Source organism: Bombina bombina, unplaced genomic scaffold (genome assembly GCF_027579735.1).
Source record: "Bombina bombina isolate aBomBom1 unplaced genomic scaffold, aBomBom1.pri scaffold_940, whole genome shotgun sequence".
Lineage (NCBI taxonomy): Eukaryota > Metazoa > Chordata > Amphibia > Anura > Bombinatoridae > Bombina > Bombina bombina.
The window spans coordinates 86,116-104,724 of record NW_026510780.1 but is presented as its reverse complement, the minus strand read 5'-3'; the positions used below and the strand labels follow the sequence as shown (position 1 = coordinate 104,724).

The 18,609-nt window shown below is 37.3% G+C and overlaps 1 protein-coding gene across 1 annotated transcript in view; it reads left to right on the top strand.

Moving 5' to 3' along the window:
• Window positions 1-2,592: 2,592 nt before the first annotated feature.
• The window catches only part of LOC128643459 (transmembrane protease serine 9-like), an 81,238-nt gene continuing 65,221 nt past the window's right edge, over window positions 2,593-18,609 (top strand). The window contains exons 1-3 of the mRNA XM_053696308.1: window positions 2,593-2,704; window positions 2,918-2,947; window positions 15,083-15,248. Of these exons, the coding sequence (XP_053552283.1) occupies window positions 2,632-2,704; window positions 2,918-2,947; window positions 15,083-15,248 (269 nt within the window). The 5' untranslated portion in view covers window positions 2,593-2,631. The remainder of the gene's footprint in view (window positions 2,705-2,917; window positions 2,948-15,082; window positions 15,249-18,609) is intronic.

Here is an 18,609-nt window from a genome sequence, read left to right as displayed (position 1 = left end):
TTCTGATATTGGAGAAGGGGATCTATAACAATCTGAAGTAACCACATGCACCAGCACCAGTAGCTCAACTCGCCTCAGTTGGACACAAGCACTGGCACCGCATCAAACAGTGTGGTGAGTCTGCAGTTTTGGCAGAGGCATGTGATGCTTTGGTAGGAAGCAGCAGTCATGTAGATCAATAATAAGACAGCAGCACCTCTGTACAGGTGTAAGCTAACATGTCAGTGCTTCCAATCACCTTAAGTTGCAGTCCCTTACTTTACTGGGATCAGAAGAGTGTCAATGGCCTGTCCTTTCCCTGCTCACCCAGCATCTCACCCTAAGTATCTAATAAAAATTATTCATTTAAATATTTAAAAAAAAATCACAACGGTTAAAGTGATGGTAAAGCCAAGCCTATAACCAATGCTAGGATTTACCATCACTAAAAATAAACATTAGTTTCTGTTATCATTTCCTAAAACTATGTTAAACTCACCCTAGCTGTAAGGCAAGTATATCGCAAACTCAGTGCCTCCGGCCACCCATGGCACAGCGCTTTTTATCCAATGAGGTGACGTTTCCACCTCTAGACCAATAGCTGAGCTAGGATGTCAGTTGACATGCTGTTAGGGTGCGTGCGAAAGCACTAAATAGCACGCCACTTGAAATCTGGCCCATAGTATATTGTTTGGGCATCTTTAGCTATTTAGAGTTGTCCATAATCTTTTTAGACATCTTCACTCTGCTGTTCATATTTTCAGGCCATCTTTAGCTCTTACAAACAATGGTTTATAATTATAAGATAAGATATTAATGACGGGTAATAAAGTGTCACCATATACCACAGCTCTTGTTGTTCCTTGGATGACCTGATTGACCTCCAGCCCACTTGTGCTGTTCCAACAATTCCTATTGTTAGCTGTGTAGTCAATGTCCATTTACAGGACCTAACTTCAGTTCTTAAAACAACAGTTTGTCTATTTTAGGGGCATCATTAGTGGGACAGTCAGTGTAGTATATTCATATTCTATAACAGGATATGGGGGGGGCAGAGGATGATCAGATTTTCAAACTGAGGTTCATAGTTTTGAAGCATCTTCAATGCCTGGTTCATCATATTTTTGGGAACTGTAAGCTGCTGATTATACTTTGCAGCTATCTTCAAATCTTACAATAGTGGATCCCCAACATATTCTTAGGGACATCTTTATCTCTTCAAACCCTGATTCATCTATGTATATTTGGGTCTTTTTAAGCAGTTGGTGGTCATCATGTCATTGGCTCCTTTGTCCTGGGTCTCTATCCACCTATTTGTACCACTGCTGCTGCTCCAGCAGGTCTGATGTCTAACGCTGTGTCCTGTTCACTGACAATGGTGTTAAGCCTAAAGCAAACCTTGTAATGGCTGTACTGCTCCTCTACTGCTCTAGGTGCCTCTATGTCCATTTTTACCCCTATTCATCTGTCTCTTTTACCCCTATTCATCTGTCTCTTTTACCCCTATTCATCTGTCTCTTTTACCCCTATTCATCTGTCTCTTTTACCCCTATTCATCTGTCTCGTTGATGCTGTGAAGACATTCTCTAAAGGAAATAATAGGAAATTCATTTAGTAAACATCTGAATACTGTTATCAAAATGTGTCCGTTATGAACAACCTCTTGAACCCATCTCAAGTGCCAAGAAAAATAAATCTGCTGAATTATTTGACCGGTGCAGATGTCTATTATTTAATAAGCATGAGAATCATTCTCTAATGTTCGGTAGTAACTGTCCTTCAAAGAGCTGGACACAGAGACTGCATCAGGATTTTAAACATACCAAAGACAACACCTAACACCTTGAATGGTGTTGGACAAATAAGCTACAATAAAGGTACCTTGAAATAACGAGGAAGGTGGCAGCTGATAACTGCTGAATTATAGGAAAGAGACCAAGGTGTGCAGTTCATGTCGGAGATACTAGATGGCCGAACAGACTATTATTACAATTCAAAAGCGTAACTAGTACAGGCCAAGAGCAAATACAATCATGCAGGTCCAGCAGATAAAACAGAAAATAAACTAAAATTAAAGAATTAATAGATCAGACACTAGAAAAGATCTCTCTGTCTAGAACCAACAACAAAAGCTGCTGATGTAAATGCTGAAGGCCTTTTCTATTGAATGAGTTCCCCTTCTATTTATTAAACGAATCAATGAGTGAAGACCTGTGCAATGGAAAAGAAAATTTAGGGCAGAAAATTTGGAGTAAGAAAACAAACTTATTTTGCTTTTATCCTTATGTATTTTTAGCACAATTTTCCAGATCATAAGGTCTGAGGAACTACAAACCAATGTTACCATAACATATATCAAGTAGCAGAATGATGTGAGTTGGGGATATTATTATATTAATATTATATATTATTATATATTATTATTATTATTATTATTATTATTATTATTATATGGGGGCAAGGACAGAAATAAGAGAGACATTAGATAGAAAATGTGACAAAGACATTTCATTGGGTGAAGAATGAAAAACCAGGTAAGGTGTGTGTGTCTGGGGGCGAGGATTGTTTTCATATCATATGCAAGTTTTGGGCTATATATCTAAAGAACAGGTCACCCAGCATTCTCACTGCACAATTACTGAAGCTGCACAGATGAGTTGCTCTGAATCAGCAATACCCGTGAGCCGTGTGTCTATGCAGGTAGCAGTGCTGCTAATGGCTTTCTGTGAGTATATCTGAGATGGAGACCTAGATAACAACTACTGATAAATAACACTGGTCAGTGCCACAACAAGAGCAAAAATATTACAGAGAGGGTTCATAAAAGCGAGAGATCCTATATTTCATATTGTAAACAATAATCTTCTCTAAACTGTCTGCTGTTTTTTTTTAAATGTCAATGTTTAACTGATATATATATATATATTTTCCCCCCAAGGTATCCATGAGATCATTGGGGTTGGATCTGGTAAGTTGTCATATAATGGTTAATAATCTGCCATAAGGCTATTTGTGTTTTTATGTGATAGTATTATGGGAATTATGTGTATTTGTGTTTTTATGTGATAGTATTATGGGAATTATGTGTATTTGTGTTTTTATGTGACAGTATTATGGGAATTATGTGTATTTGTGTTTTTATGTGACAGTATTATGGGAATTATGTGTATTTGTGTTTTTATGTGACAGTATTATGGGAATTATGTGTATTTGTGTTTTTATGTGACAGTATTATGGGAATTATGTGTATTTGTGTTTTTATGTGACAGTATTATGGGAATTATGTGTATTTGTGTTTTTATGTGACAGTATTATGGGAATTATGTGTATTTGTGGCTGCTGTTAATTTGTAAATATGATATTCTTTTCAATTATTCTATTCATTGGAGGACAATTTTTTTATTTGTTTTAAATTGAAGTTCCAGACATCTAAAGCTTTACATATATACAGTTTCTACAGTGTACAATACATATATACAGTTTCTACAGTGTACAATACATATGATACATAGAATCTTCACGGAAGGGAAAGTTACCTTACGGTGTGTATAAAATTAAGATTGTATATTCGGTTTGATGATCTAAATCAGAAGATTATCTAAGAAGTTTCACCAGTGTTGTGTGGAACCTCATATAATCTTACAAAGTCAAATGTTTGCTTGATAACAGTTTATTCCGTGTTGCAGGGTCGTGTAAGTGAGATTTATCTCCACGCCAGCGAGTTATTGATAATTAGGCCCTAACCTGACACATAGGGGCACATTTATCAAGTTCCGTATAGAACTTAGGGCCCCTTGTTTCCGGCGACTCTTCAGGCTCGCCGGAAACAGAAGTTATGAAGCACCGCTGCTCTATAACTTAACCGCCTGCTCTGAAGCAGCGGACAGAAATCAACACGATCAAATACGATTGGGTTGATTGACACCCCCTGTTAGCGGCCGCAAATCTGCAGGGGGCAACATTGCACCAGCAGTTCACAAGAACTGCTTGTGCAATAATAAATGCCAACAGCGTATGCTGTCAGCATTTATCGATGTGCAGCGATGTGCCGCGGACATGATACGCTACTTAATATAATGTCCGCTCACACATTGTTAAATATGCCCCATATTATTATTTACAGTATATATAAATAATAAATACAAATTAGTATCCATGAAAACAAAATTTAATTAAATTGCTAGGTCCATCCTAAGTAAAATGAGGACAAAAAAAAAGAAAAAAAGGAAAAAACTATAAATCTGAAACTTTTAACCCCTTAAAGGGACACTGAACCCAATTTTTTTCTTTCGTGATTCAGATAAAGCATGTAATTTTAAGCAACTTTCTAATTTACTCGTTCTCTTGATATCTTTATTTGAAAAGCAAGAATGTAAGGTTAGATGCCAGACCATTTTTGGTCAACAACCTGGGTTGTTCTTGCTGATTGGTGGATACATTCACCCACCAATAAACAAGTGCTGTCCATGGTGCTGAACCAAAAGTTGGCTGGCTCCTTAGCTTAGATGCCTTCTTTTTCAAATAAAGAGAGCAAGAGAACAAAGAAATAATGATAATAGGAGTAAATTAGAAATTTGCTTAAAATTGCATGCTCTATCTGAATCACAAAAGAAAACAATTGGGTTCAGTGTCCCTTTAATGCCATGGACGTACCAATATGTTGTGAGTCCTATGGGTGCTTCCTGAGGCATTCGGATTATAGCGCAATCTCATCGCTGTTGCTGGTATCTACACAATTCAACCCCTTACTGTATAAACAACAGCCGGTGGATAAGTTAAAAGGATGAATGTATTTATTAACTGGACAGTTCTATACAGTTATGGAGCAGTGCTGTAAATATGTCTAATGCACAGCTCAACTGATTAAAAACCTTTTTAGATAGTAGTTGTCAAGGTTTAGCTATAAATATATCCAATAAATAAATCATATTCATTAATAATCTAAGAGAAATAGTTATGCAGCAGAATAAATATAGGAATCTGTGGCTTCAGGAGCACAACGTTAAAACTTACAAGAACAAATGTCCCCACAAGAGTGTAACAGCACTGTCCCTTTATAGTTACGTCAGATCCTATATGTATCTCACTCATTGGTGTCTAGAAAAAATATTTTAATCTCTGCAACATCTTAAAGGGACACTAAACCCAAATGTTTTCTTTCATGATTCAGATTGGGCAGCAATTTTAAGCAACTTTCTGATGTACTCCTATTATCAATTTTTCTTAGTTCTCTTGCTATCGTTATTTGAAAAAGCAGGAATCTAAGCTAAGGAGCCATCCCATTTTTGGTCCAGCACCCTGGATAGTGCTTGCTGATTGGTGGCTACATTTAGCCCCCAATAAGCAAACATAACCCAGGTGCTGAACCAAAAATGGGCTGGCTCCTAAGCTTTCATTATTGCTTTTCAAATAACGATACCAAGAGAACAAAGCAACATTGATAATAGGAGTACATCAGAAAGTTGCTTAAAATTGCTGCTCAATCTGAATCATGAAAGAAAACTATTGGGTTTAGTGTCCCTTTAAACACAATCACCTAGATTACGAGTTTTGCGTTAGAGGCTATGCGGTGCTAACAAGCATTTTTTTCTCACCGCTCACTTAAGACAACGCTGGTATTACAGGTTTTTTTAAACCCGGTGTTAGCCGCAAAAAGGTGAGCGTAGAGCAGAATTTAGCTCCACATCTCACCTCAATACCAGCGCTGCTTACGGGAGCGGTAAGCTGGTGTTATGTGCTCGTGCACGATTTCCCCATAGGAATCAATGGGGGAGAGCTGGCTGAAAAAAAACCTAACACCTGAAAAAAAGCAGCGTTCAGCTCCTAACGCAGCCCCATTGATTCCTATGGGGAAATACATTTTATGTCTACACCTAACACCCTAACATGAACCCCGAGTCTAAACACCCCTAATCTTACACATATTAACCCCTAATCTGCCGCCCCCGACATCGCCAACACCTACATTATATTATTAACCCCTAATCTGCCGCTCCGGACACCGCCGCAACCTACATTACAGTTATGAACCCCTAATCTGCTGCCCCCAACATCGCCGACACCTACTTTATATGTATTAACCCCTAATCAGATGCCCCCAATGTTCGCCGCCACTATAATAAATATTTTAACCCCTAAACCTAAGTCTAACCCTAACCCTAACACCCCTCTAACTTAAATATAATTTTAAATAAATCTAAATAAAATTAATACAATTAAATAAATGAATCCAATTTAAAACTAAATACTTACCTATAAAATAAACCCTAAGCTAGCTACAATATAACTAATAGTTACAGTTACAGTGTAGCTATCTCAGGGTTTATATTTATTTTACAGGCAACTTTGTATTTATTTTAACTAGGTACAATAGTTATTAAATAGTTATTAACTATTTAATAACTACCTAGTTAAAATAAAGACACATTTACCTGTAAAATAAACCCTAACCTAAGTTACAATTACACCTAACACTACACTATAATTAAATTAATTACCTAAACTAACTACAATTAAATAAAATAAACTAAAGTACTAAAAAAAAACAAATTACAAAAAAATTAAACTAATTAAACCTAATCTAATCCCCCTAATAAAATAAAAAGCCCCCCAAAATAATAAAAAGCCCTACCCTATACTAAATTACAAATAGCCCTTAAAAGGGCTTTTTGTGGGGCATTGCCCCAAAGTAATCAGCTCTTTTACCTGTAAAAAAAAATACAATAACCCCCAACATTAAAACCCACCACCCACACTCCCAACCATACTCTAAAACCCACCCAATCCCCCCTTAATAAAACCTAACACTAACCCCCTGAAGATCACCCTACCTTGAGACGTCTTCACTCAACCAGGCAGAAGTGGTCGTTCAGAGGGGCAGAAGTCTTCATCCGATCCGGGCATAAGAGGACCTCCAGACGGGCATAAGTCTTCATCCAGGCGGCATCTTCTATCTTCATCCATCCGGAGTGGAGCGGGTCCATCTTCAAGCCAGTCGATGCGGAGCATCCTCTTCCAACAACATCCAAATGAAGAATGAAGGTTCCTTTAAGTGACGTCATCCAAGATGGTGTCCCTTGAATTACAATTGGCTGATAGGATTCTATCAGCCAATCGGAATTAAGGTAGGAAAAATCCTATTGGCTGATGCAATCAGCCAATAGGATTGAGCTTGCATTCTATTGGCTGATTGGAACAGCCAATAGAATGCAAGCTCAATCCTATTGACTGATTGGATCAGCCAATAGGATTGAACTTCAATCCTATTGGCTGATTGCATCAGCCAATAGGATTTTTCCTACCTTAATTCCGATTGACTGATAGAATTCTATCAGCCAATCGGAATTCAAGGTACACCATCTTGGATGACGTCACTTAAAGGAACCTTCATTCTTCATTTGGATGTCGTTGGAAGAGGATGCTCCGCGTCGGCTGGCTTGAAGATGGACCCGCTCCGCTCCGGATGGATGAAGATAGAAGATGCCACCTGGATGGAGACTTCTGCCTGTCTGGAGGACCTCTTCTGCCCGGATCGGATGAAGACTTCTGCCCCTCTGGAGGACCACTTCTGCCCGGCTGGGTGAAGACGTCTCAAGGTAGGGTGATCTTCAGGGGGTTAGTGTTAGGTTTTATTAAGGGGGATTGGGTGGGTTTTAGAGTAGGGTTGGGTGTGTGGGTGGTGGGTTTTAATGTTGGGGGGTATTGTATTTTTTCTTACAGGTAAAAGAGCTGATTACTTTGGGGCAATGCCCCGCAAAAGGCCCTTTCAAGGGCTATTTGTAATTTAGTATAGGGTAGGGCTTTTTATTATTTTGAGGGGCTTTTTTATTTTATTAGGGGGATTAGATTAGGTGTAATTAGTTTAATTTTTTTTAATTATTTAATTATTTTTTGTAATTTAGTGTTTTTTTTCGTACTTTAGTTTATTTAATTTAATTGTAGTTAGTTTAGGTAATTAATTTAATGATAGTGTAGTGTTAGGTGTAATTGTAACTTAGGTTAGGGTTTATTTTACAGGTAAATTTGTCTTTATTTTAACTAGGTAGTTATTAAATAGTTAATAACTATTTAATAACTATTCTACCTAGTTAAAATAATTAAAAACTTGTCTGTAAAATAAAAATAAAACCTAAGCTAGCTACAATGTAACTATTAGTTATATTGTAGCTAGCTTAGGGTTTATTTTATAGGTAAGTATTTAGTTTTAAATAGGAATTATTTAGTTAATAATAGTAATTTTATTTAGATTTATTTTAAATTATATTTAAGTTAGGGGGGGTTAGACTTAGGGTTAGACTTAGGTTTAGGGGATAATAACTTTAATATAGTGGCGGCGACGTTGTGGGCGGCAGATTAGGGGTTAATAAATGTAGGTAGGTATCGGCGATGTTAGGGACGGCAGATTAGGGGTTAATAAAATTTAACTAGTGTTTGCTAGGTGGGAGTATGGTGGTTTAGGGGTTAATACATTTATTATAGTGGCGGCGATCTCCGGTTTGGCAGATTAGGTGTTAAAAATGTTATTATAGTGTTTGCGATGTGGGGGGGGGGGCTCGGTTTAGGGGTTAATAGGTAGTTTATGGGTGTTAGTGTACTTTGTAGCACTTTAGTTAAGAGTTTTATGTTCCGGCGTTAGCCCATAAAACTCTTAACTACTGACTTTTAAATGCGCTAGGAGTCTTGACAGGAGAGGGTCTACCGTTCACTTCTTCCAAGACTCGTAATACCAGCGTTAGGCAAATCCCATTAAAAAGATAGGATACGCAATTGACATAATGGGATTTGCGGTATGCTCGAGTCGCAGAAAAAAAGTGAGCGGTACACCTGTACCTGCCAGACGCGTAATACCAGCGGGCGTTAAAAAGGAGCGTTGGGACCTCTCAACGCTGCTTTTTAACCCTAACGCACAACTCGTAATCTAACCGAATGTTTTCCTTTTCTTGCCCCTTTAAACCTCAAAGAGGATCCTCTTGATTCTATTGCCATTTATTGAGCAATGTTTTTCCTTCTGACATTAAACATCTATAGTGCAGGGACAGACAGCTGCTTGTGGGAACTGAGGATTTAATATACTGTAACTTTTACATTTTTTATCATTTACTTTACAAATAGAGCCAAACAGAACAGCACAGTTGTATTGTTGCATCATTCTTTCAAGTCAATTATTTTATCTATTGAATTTAAATACGCTGTCGGCATTTATCGTTGCACAAGCATTTCGTGTGAAATGCTGGTGCAATTCCGCCCCCTGCACATTTGCATCCAATCGGCCGCTAGCAGGGGGTGTCAATCCTCCCCATCGTATCCGATCGGGATGATTGCTGTCCGCCACCTCAGAGGTAATGGATGAGTTAAGGAGCAGCGGTCTTATGACCGCTGCTTCTTCACTTTTGTTTCTGGCGGAAACTGCTGCATTCGCAGCATGATAAATCGGCCCCACAGTTGGGCTAAAAGATAGACATGTGCGCAGTGAAAAAATTTGTTTCGGACCTATTTGGATTTTTTCGAATTTCGTTTCGGATTGATTCGAATTCAGATAAATTTGAATGCATTTATTTTGGCTTCATTCAGATTCGGATGTATTCGGATGTATTCATTTCGTATTCAATTCATAAATTCGGAAGTTCGATATGTGTTATGTTGATTCAGATGGTTCCAAGTTACACAAACGGAATTATTTCACTGTTCTATCTCACTAAATCTCACTAAATGTAATTTTTTAATGAATTGTGATTATAAATTTAATTTTTATACTGAATTGTGATTAGTCCATGGCCATTCGAAAGTAACGAATAAATCTAAACTAATACAGATTTATTCGTTACAAATTCATTCGGATTATTTTAGTTTCGTTGCTAGAGTAATTCGGAAATTCAAACAAGCCACTGATATGTTGTTCATTCCTGGCAGATTGCTTTTATTTCTGTATGTTCTTGCAACTATGTATAACATTCCTACAAACATTGTTGCAAACACTGCTGTCATAGAGTGCTAAAAACGTGTGCATTCTCCTGAAGTCCTATGAGACGGCCTAAGTTTACTTTTTAACAAAGGATATTCAAAGATCAAAGAACATTTCAAAATAAAAGTAAATTTTAAAGTTGTTTAAAATTACAAGCTCTATCTGAATCAGAAGAGTTTAATTTTGACTTTACTGTCCCTTTAATACTCTGTAGCTGATATAACAAATCCTTGGAAACACATTAATGGTAAAAACAGGTTTATCAGCACAGAGTCCCTTTAACTGTGTGTGTGATTCATGAGCACATTAGCGTAAGGGAGCTGAGCTTCTGGTTATATCTGGTGTTAACACGCTCAACACAATGAGGAAAACGTATATAGTGCTAATCTAGTCAAAGGTAATTATTGATCCATGACCAGTCAAAACACACTAAATTGCTAACATAGAAATTCACAAACCAAAAACATCCAAAAACCTGTTTTGGGCTATATCTGGGATTTTGTGTCTCCACAATATGCGCCAAGTGTGACAACTAAGTTACCCAGAAATGGTGTCATGTGACAAAAGTTGTGTAACCAATTAGATTATTAGTTTTATTAAGATATAAAATAATTAGATAATTCAGTTATTCTATTAAAAGGTAAGTAGACTATTGACCAATGAAATAGCAGATTAATTAATAGATACTTAGCATCAGTAATGTAACCAGCAGTTTACACAGCAGTAGAGCACAAACACTATTCTATACAGTAAGAAATCCTGCAGTCTCGGTGTAAAACAGTTCCCAGGATGAAGTTTGTCAGCTGCGAGGATTTATATGTTTTTATAATGTAAGAGAAATTACCACAACAAAATAAAAATGTATTTATTGTTAATATAGACAATAAATAACTGAGCTTTTCCCCTTTAGGGGAATCGCAGCCTGGCCCTGCCTCTCCTTCACTGTTTAACAATATCTTCTGATCTCCCAAGGGTACTTTTCGAAGCTCAATCAAACAAAAGATGGCTCATTCTGATGAAATGTGTTAAGATAATTGTATTTGTTTTATTAAAGCTGTTACAATTCGTATTAAGCTTTTTGAGAAATAAAACTTCCTAAGCAGACACTCTCTATGAGTATTTTCCATTTGGTGTTCGTTTATTGCCAGACACTTTACACCAATATAGCTCCTCCTTGCTGATATTGTCACTCCATAGAATCGTGGGAAGCAGTGAACATTCAGATGTTTCAATAAACACAAGAGCAGTAATAAAAAAAATAAAAAAAGATCATTTTCAAACTATGATAAAGAATACCTGATAAACAGAAAAATACACAAATCTTCTGTAAAGGGCTTTTCAAACAAATTGTTAGCAAAATTCAGATGTTCCTACCACATAGTAATCAACACCATGCGGTTGATCACAATCTTATGCTTGTCTTCAGTAGATAACGATTTCTGAACTTCAGACGGTATTGCCAGTGTGGTTTTCCAGTAATCACAATCACAAAAATGTTTCTGATGTTATGGTAGCCATACGCGTTTCACGCCTCCTGTGGGTGCTTAATCATATATATCGACATATGAGACTGTCATATGTATCCAATTGACATTTTTTTGGTTATTACATTATTAAAAGTTTTGTTTTTTAAACGTACATACTTGTGATTGCAACACATTTTTCTATTTAAGCTCTCATGCCTTTTAAACAGCCCAGTTTACCGATATAGCTACCCCATGTCTCCTCACCTACCCTTGAGGCTCACTTTACCTATTTATTGTAGTGAATCACTAGTCGGCATTCTTTCTTTTTAAAATTTATAGTTGTTTTAAATGGCCAGTGATAATGGACTCAATTTCACTTTTGAATGGCATAGAAACTATGTGAATTTTCTGGATATCACCTTAAGTGGTGCCGACACAGACAATAAAATTCATTCTACACTCTACAGAAAGCCGATCTCTGGTAACACTATCCTCCATAACAAAAGTGCCTATCCTTCACATGTGTTTAAAGGAATTGCCAAAAGTCAATTCCTTAGGGCACGCAGGATCTGTAGCAGGGATCAGGATTTTAAAATAGAGAGTTTGAATATCAAAAACAGAGTAAAACTACGAGGTTATCCACCCAGATTGCTTAACCATCTAGCCAAAAAAACTCTGGAAGAAGGTCGACCTCCCCTACAAAATCCTGTCCGGAATAATACAGAGGATAGGAATCTATCCTTTATTACAAAATATTCTTCTGATTACACATCGGTATGTGACATTGTAAAGAAATATTTCCCAATTCTATTGGGAGACACGTGTTTAAAAGAAACAGTTGAGAAAGGATTCAGATGCGTGTATTCCAGAAATCACACCTTGGGTAATATCCTCGCCCCCGGTCAGCTACCAAACACAAAGAAAAATGACGGATCATGGTTACTTGTGAATGGCACATATAAATGTGGTAACCATAGATGTAAAGCATGTGACTTTGTGACTGAGGGCCGGGAATTTTACTCTTGTCAGTCACGTGAATCATTCCTCACAAAAGGCTGTGTGAAATGTTCAACAAACTATGCCATATACCTTATAGAGTGTACAGATCATTCAAAGCAGTATGTTGGCATGACTAGTCGGGATGTTAGAACTCGCATACGCGAGCATCTAGGTTATATTAAATATGAAAAACCATGCTCAGCATTATCAAGACACTTCCTTGAAGTCCACCAAAAGGATGTGAAATCCTTCAAATGGCGAGCAATAGAGGCGGTGACACTACCCATGAGGGGTGGTGACAAAGATCAACTTCTAGCCAGGCAAGAGGTATATTGGATTATGAAATTACAAACCCAAATTCCTTTTGGATTTAATTCGGAATATGACATAATAAATCACTGGAAATAAATTGAGACAGATACACATGCACTTCATACATAGCTAACAAGTATAGACATATAGTACTGAATAATACTATGACTGGATAATGTATATATAACTTGAAGGGTCTCCATTGCTAACCTTATAGAAGTTATCAATGGTGTTATTATCTTGGTTGTAAACCGTGTTTTGACGTTATTATTTATGTAATTATTGCTATCACAAAACATGTCTTTTTTCCTTTTATACACAATACCTTTCTTAAAGTACTGAGGGTTATACTGTGTTTATATACATTCATTTGTTGTTCAAATCCATATATATTGGAACTAGGATTTTTGACATGATTGTAACGGATACTAATTGCACTTAATACACTCTATCTAACATCTATCAATATTTGACAGCTTTGGGATATACCTTTAAGGAGATTTGAGCCCTTACAAGTAAATACAAATCGACCATGTCAGGGTTTATCAAAATACTAAATTATCAAAATACTAAAATATATTTTTTATATTTCCCTAATATTCATATATGACTTTGTTGCTTGAGGTGAGGAATTGCATGTTAATTAATCCAGACTCACAGTGTGTGTGTATGTATAACCATTTATTTGCATGTATATGTTTAACTCTCTATTTGTAACTTGTGTGGTAAAGAGTTAAAGTAATTGGAGGTGTGTTTACACCAGCCAATGAATTTTTAGAACATGCTTTTTAAAATTGAGTAGCAGTAGTACCTACAGGTTTATGAATATGGCTCCTGCCGAAACGCGTAAACCCTGTATGTCTTTTTCTTACATTTGTTTTACTATGGATTGCCTTCAATAAAGTACCTTTTTATTTCATCTATCTCACGGATATTAACTTTTTTTCATATTTTATATTTATCAAGCTCCATGTTTATTTTTAATTTTGGTGAAAGCAACAAGGTTGACTCAGAGGATGTGGGCAGCTTGGTTCCCTGGAGGTGATGCAGCGCCGCCATTTCCAACACTTTCTGCAATAATAAATGCCAGTAGTGTATGCTGTCGGCATTTATCAATGTGCAGCAGACATGATACGCTACTTCGTATCATGTCCGCTCACACATTGATAAATATGCCCCAATGACTGTCTCTCAGAGGTGCAGAAGTCTCACAACTGTGCATTGCAATAGCTCTAGTCAAAATGATTAAAAACATCTGAGCCTTCTTTAGTTTCCCACCTCTCTATGAAAGAATAAGGCTTGATTAGAACATCCTGTATGATTAAAATCCAACATTTAGTGCCTGATTGTAGATCTCTATTAATTACCAATTAAGAAAGAGTGGATCTGCAATTTGGAGCCCTGGTCTAAAGTGCATATGACAAGTTCTGTTGAAATATGTTTGTAAAAGATGTAAAAATTCACCTTGGCAATAACCGCAATATATTCACATTAAAAATCCACTAAAGCAGTATGAGGCCCAAAGTAACATAGGGAAGCAGGAGCAGCACGGCAGTGCCCAAACTCATGTACCATCTAAAGCAATGATTTTCTTTTTCTTTGCCAGATATAGATTGCACCTACATCCATTGCTCAGCCTCTGGTTTGTAGATAAAGGGTTTTCATTCCTGTTCACTGAAGTTAAAATGAAGTTACCAAAGCTGAGATATGTGTGTTATCAGACCATGACAGACTTTTTGTTACCTCCCTGGGTTAAAAGAAGTAGCCAGAGATGTTTGTTTAGAGATGTGAGGAAAACTTGACATAGTCACACACTCATATCTTTGTCCTTGTTCTTCAACTTATAATGGTCTGGAATGTATCTATTACAGCCACTGTGCACAGTTACTGATATTTAGTTGCGACTCTACCGTGCTCTCCAATCACTTACCTCTGATCTACCTTCCGATTTGTATCTTATGGTTTGTGTGTGAGACAAATATTTGTAGATTTAGGAAATATATGTTTTTTGCTTTTTTACATTTTCTTTTTAGAAATTCCTACAAAGCCTACCGCGCTGTAATGTACAGGAAATATATCTGTGTTTTGTTGCCCATTCTCTTTATAATCAATTTATATCCGACAATATTTGTTTTGATCGGGCCCACACGGCTGGTGGTTAAGTCTATCATAAACAATATTTTTTTTTTTCATTTATATCAAACATAACTGAAATATATATTTTTAAATCTAGTTTGTCTGTGTGATTATTAATTCTTACTTTGCCAGGGGACCTGAAATGTATTGTATGGTAATGAGAAGTAAAGAAACCACATTCACTGTGATTTGTACTAACAGTGCAATGTTATGTTCTTTCCCTGTACAGAGTGTGGCAGGCCCATGTATGGCCAGAGTCGCATTGTTGGCGGTGAGGATGCAGTGCCAGGGACATGGCCTTGGCAGGTCAGCCTGCACCGCTACGGTTCACACATCTGTGGTGGGTCCCTAATTTCAGAACGTTGGGTGTTGTCTGCAGCGCATTGTTTTACTTTGTGAGTACCGTTGTGTTACGTTATTATATCTTCTATTGTCTTTTAGTCGACAATATCACACTTGTAATGTAAAGATGAATGTTTTATAGGTTTACAACAAAACGTATAACTGTACTGTGCAATGCTGCCCCCTGCAGATTTGCGGCCACTAGCAGGGGGTGTCAATCAACTCGATCTTAAGACCGCTGCTTCATAACTGCTGATTCCAGCGAGCCTGAAGGCTTGCGCGGAAATAGTGGCATCAGGGGCCACTCGGCCCTTGATAAATCGGCCCCTAAAACTTTACACATATTTTATCAATATTTAAACAGCTAATGAAAATGTAAAAAATACATCTACATATTATTCTACGATCAATACTTTGTCTGAATGCATCATTCTAGTTAGCATTTATTCAGTGTTTAATGTCCCTTTAAGGATTCGATCAAAATGTATCAGCAACGGCTTTTTCAGCGTGATCACAATAGCTCGTTTTCAGCTGATTCCCACAATTGCCAATAGGTTTACAGATCCTTTATAAAAGCCCTATGGACTCCTATGGAGTCGAAAGGTTCTCTGCGATCAAAATACCTTTTCAAGTTACTTTTCAACAGCGTTTCAATGACAATTTTTTGGCTTTTCAAATTTTACACCTCTAGGCATTTGAAAGTCCTCAAAAGGATATTTTGGACATATTCAACACTATTTCATAGATTTTTGGAACTCTGTTATCTTGCACATATGTAAAACACTCTGAAATGGCCACAGATGACATTCTAGAGGTTTATTAACTTATATGGTGTTGATTCATTCAAACTCCATTCATCCATATTAAAAAGGCCATATTCAGGGAAGAGGGCACACAATTACAAATATATAGGTACATATACATGCTCGATCCAGTTTACAACTTCCACAATGACCGTGTTTGGACTTGCATGGAGTGTTTGGACTTACATGCATGGAGATGCGTCCTTTATAAAAACCTAGTCACAAAGACACAATATCATTTAAGGGTGTCTTCGGAAGGCAGCAGGTTCACGATTTACACTTTAACCCCTTAAGGACCAGCACCATACCTTGTACAGCGCTGGTCGTTAAGCCCTAAAGTACCAGCGTCGTACCCTGTATGACGCTGCTGTCCTGGGCCTCTCTCTGCCGCGATCTCGCTAAAAGTAGCGAGATTTCGCTATTTCTGCATGACGCACGAGTGGGGCAGTGCAGAAATAGACGTGCAGAGGTACCATTGTGGTGCCGATCATTGGTGGTGTGGGAGGGTTAGAAGGGAGGCGGGAGGGCTGCTCATCACTGTAGGGGGCGGGAGGGGCAGAAACGGGTGGGACCACTAGACTACAGAAAAAAAACTCTGAAAGCGGCAGGGAGGGGGAAGGAGGGAGGGAGAAGGAGGGAATAAGGGATCATATAGTGGAGGGGGAATTAGAGGACAGGGAAAGGTTCTTGGAGGGGGTAAATGAGGGAGGGGGAGGGAATTGGGCTGCTGCACTACAAAAAAAAAAGTTTTTGTTTTTTTTAATTAAAATAAATTAAGAATGATAGAAAACTGGGTTCTGGCAGACAGCTACCAGTACCTAAGATGAACGGAATTAGTTAGACGAGCTCTTTGGGAGGGATCAGGGAGGTGGGAAGGTAAGGGGGTAATCCTACACTAAGGATAATAATAAAAACAATTATAAAAAAAAAGTGTAAAACTGCATACTGGCAGACTTAAAGTGGGGGTGACCATTGGAGGTGTGAGGGACAGAAGAGAGATGTTTGAGAGGGATCAGGTAGGGATCAGGGGGTGGGAAGTGTCAGGTGGGAGGGTAATCTCTACACTAAAGCTAAAAATATCCTTACAAGTTACCTGATTAACCCCTTCGATGCTGGAAATAATAAAAGTGTGGCGCACAGCTGCAATTAGTGGCCTTCTAATTACTGAAAAGCAATGACAAAGCCATATAAGTCTGCTATTTCTAAACAAAGGGGATCCAAGAAAAGCTTTTACAACCATCTGTGCCATAATTGCACAAGCAGTATGTGAATAATTTCAGTGAGAAACCCAAAGTTTGTGAAAAAGTTAATGTTTTTTTTTTATTTGATTGCTATTGGCGGTTAAATGGTGGCATGAAATATACCAAAATGAGCCTTGATCAATATTTTGTGTTGTCTACTAAAATAAAATATATGGTTTTGATAGGTAAATAAAAAAACAGACAAAAAAGGCTCTATTTCTGTTTAAATGTAATGATGGCAAAAATGCTCTGGTCCTTTGGGGAAGTTTTAGTCTGAAATACCCGGTCCTTAAGGGGTTAAATAATGCTAAGATTGAGTAAAAGAAGATATTATAACTCATTGCATAGAAACTCATAGACGCCATTTTGTTTTCAGTTCACGCCAAAAAAGTTTTAAATAATGTTAAAAATACTTGTCAAAGTTGAAATTGCGCAAGAAAAACAGTGCACAGTCTGCCCATCCCAACTTTGAAAGTCATAATTAAGCGTTTCCCTTTAAAAAAAACACGATTTTAATAACACCAGTAGTGAGACTTTCAATCAAATATTAAAAATGAAAATAAAATCATGATGAAGATGTAATCTGATGACAATAGGTTAATGTCACAGCTGTAAATGAGTATTTTCTTTGCTCAGTGATCAAGGAGTTACATTTATAGAGCTTTCCTTTAACCTTAAAGGGACATTACGATCAAAATATATATGCACAAAGATGGTTTATATTTTTGAATAGAAACATATTTGCAACGGACAAAAATGCTTCTAGTAAAAGTTATCACTGTTTTAGTATTAAAGGGACAGTCTACACCAGAATTGTTATTGTTTAAAAAGATAGATAATTCCTTTATTACCCATTCCCCAGTTTTGCATAACCAACACAGTTATATTAATACACTTTTTACCTCTGTGATTACCTTGTATCTAAGCCTCTGCAGACTGCCCCCTTATTTCAGTTTCAGACGTCCATTTTAGCCAATTAAAGCTAGCTCACTGGAACTCCACGTGTGTGAGCACAGTGTTATCTATATGACACATGAACTAACACCATCTAGTGGTGAAAAACTGTCAAAATGCCCTGAGAGAAGAGGCGGTCTTCAAGGGCTTAGAAATTAGCATATGAACCTCCTAGGTTTAGCTTTCAACTAAAAATACCAAGAGAACAAAGCAAAATTGGTGATAAAAGTAAATTGGAAAATTGTTTAAAATTACATTCTCTATCTCAATCATAAAAGTTTATTTTGGACTAGACTGTCCCTTTAAAGTTTTTCTCTGCACGTGCATGTGAAGTACAGCTAGATATACTCAGTGCACATTTTAAATACTGCAGGTGCTCAGAGCACCAGTGGGGCTCAGTAAGTGCTGTGATTAAA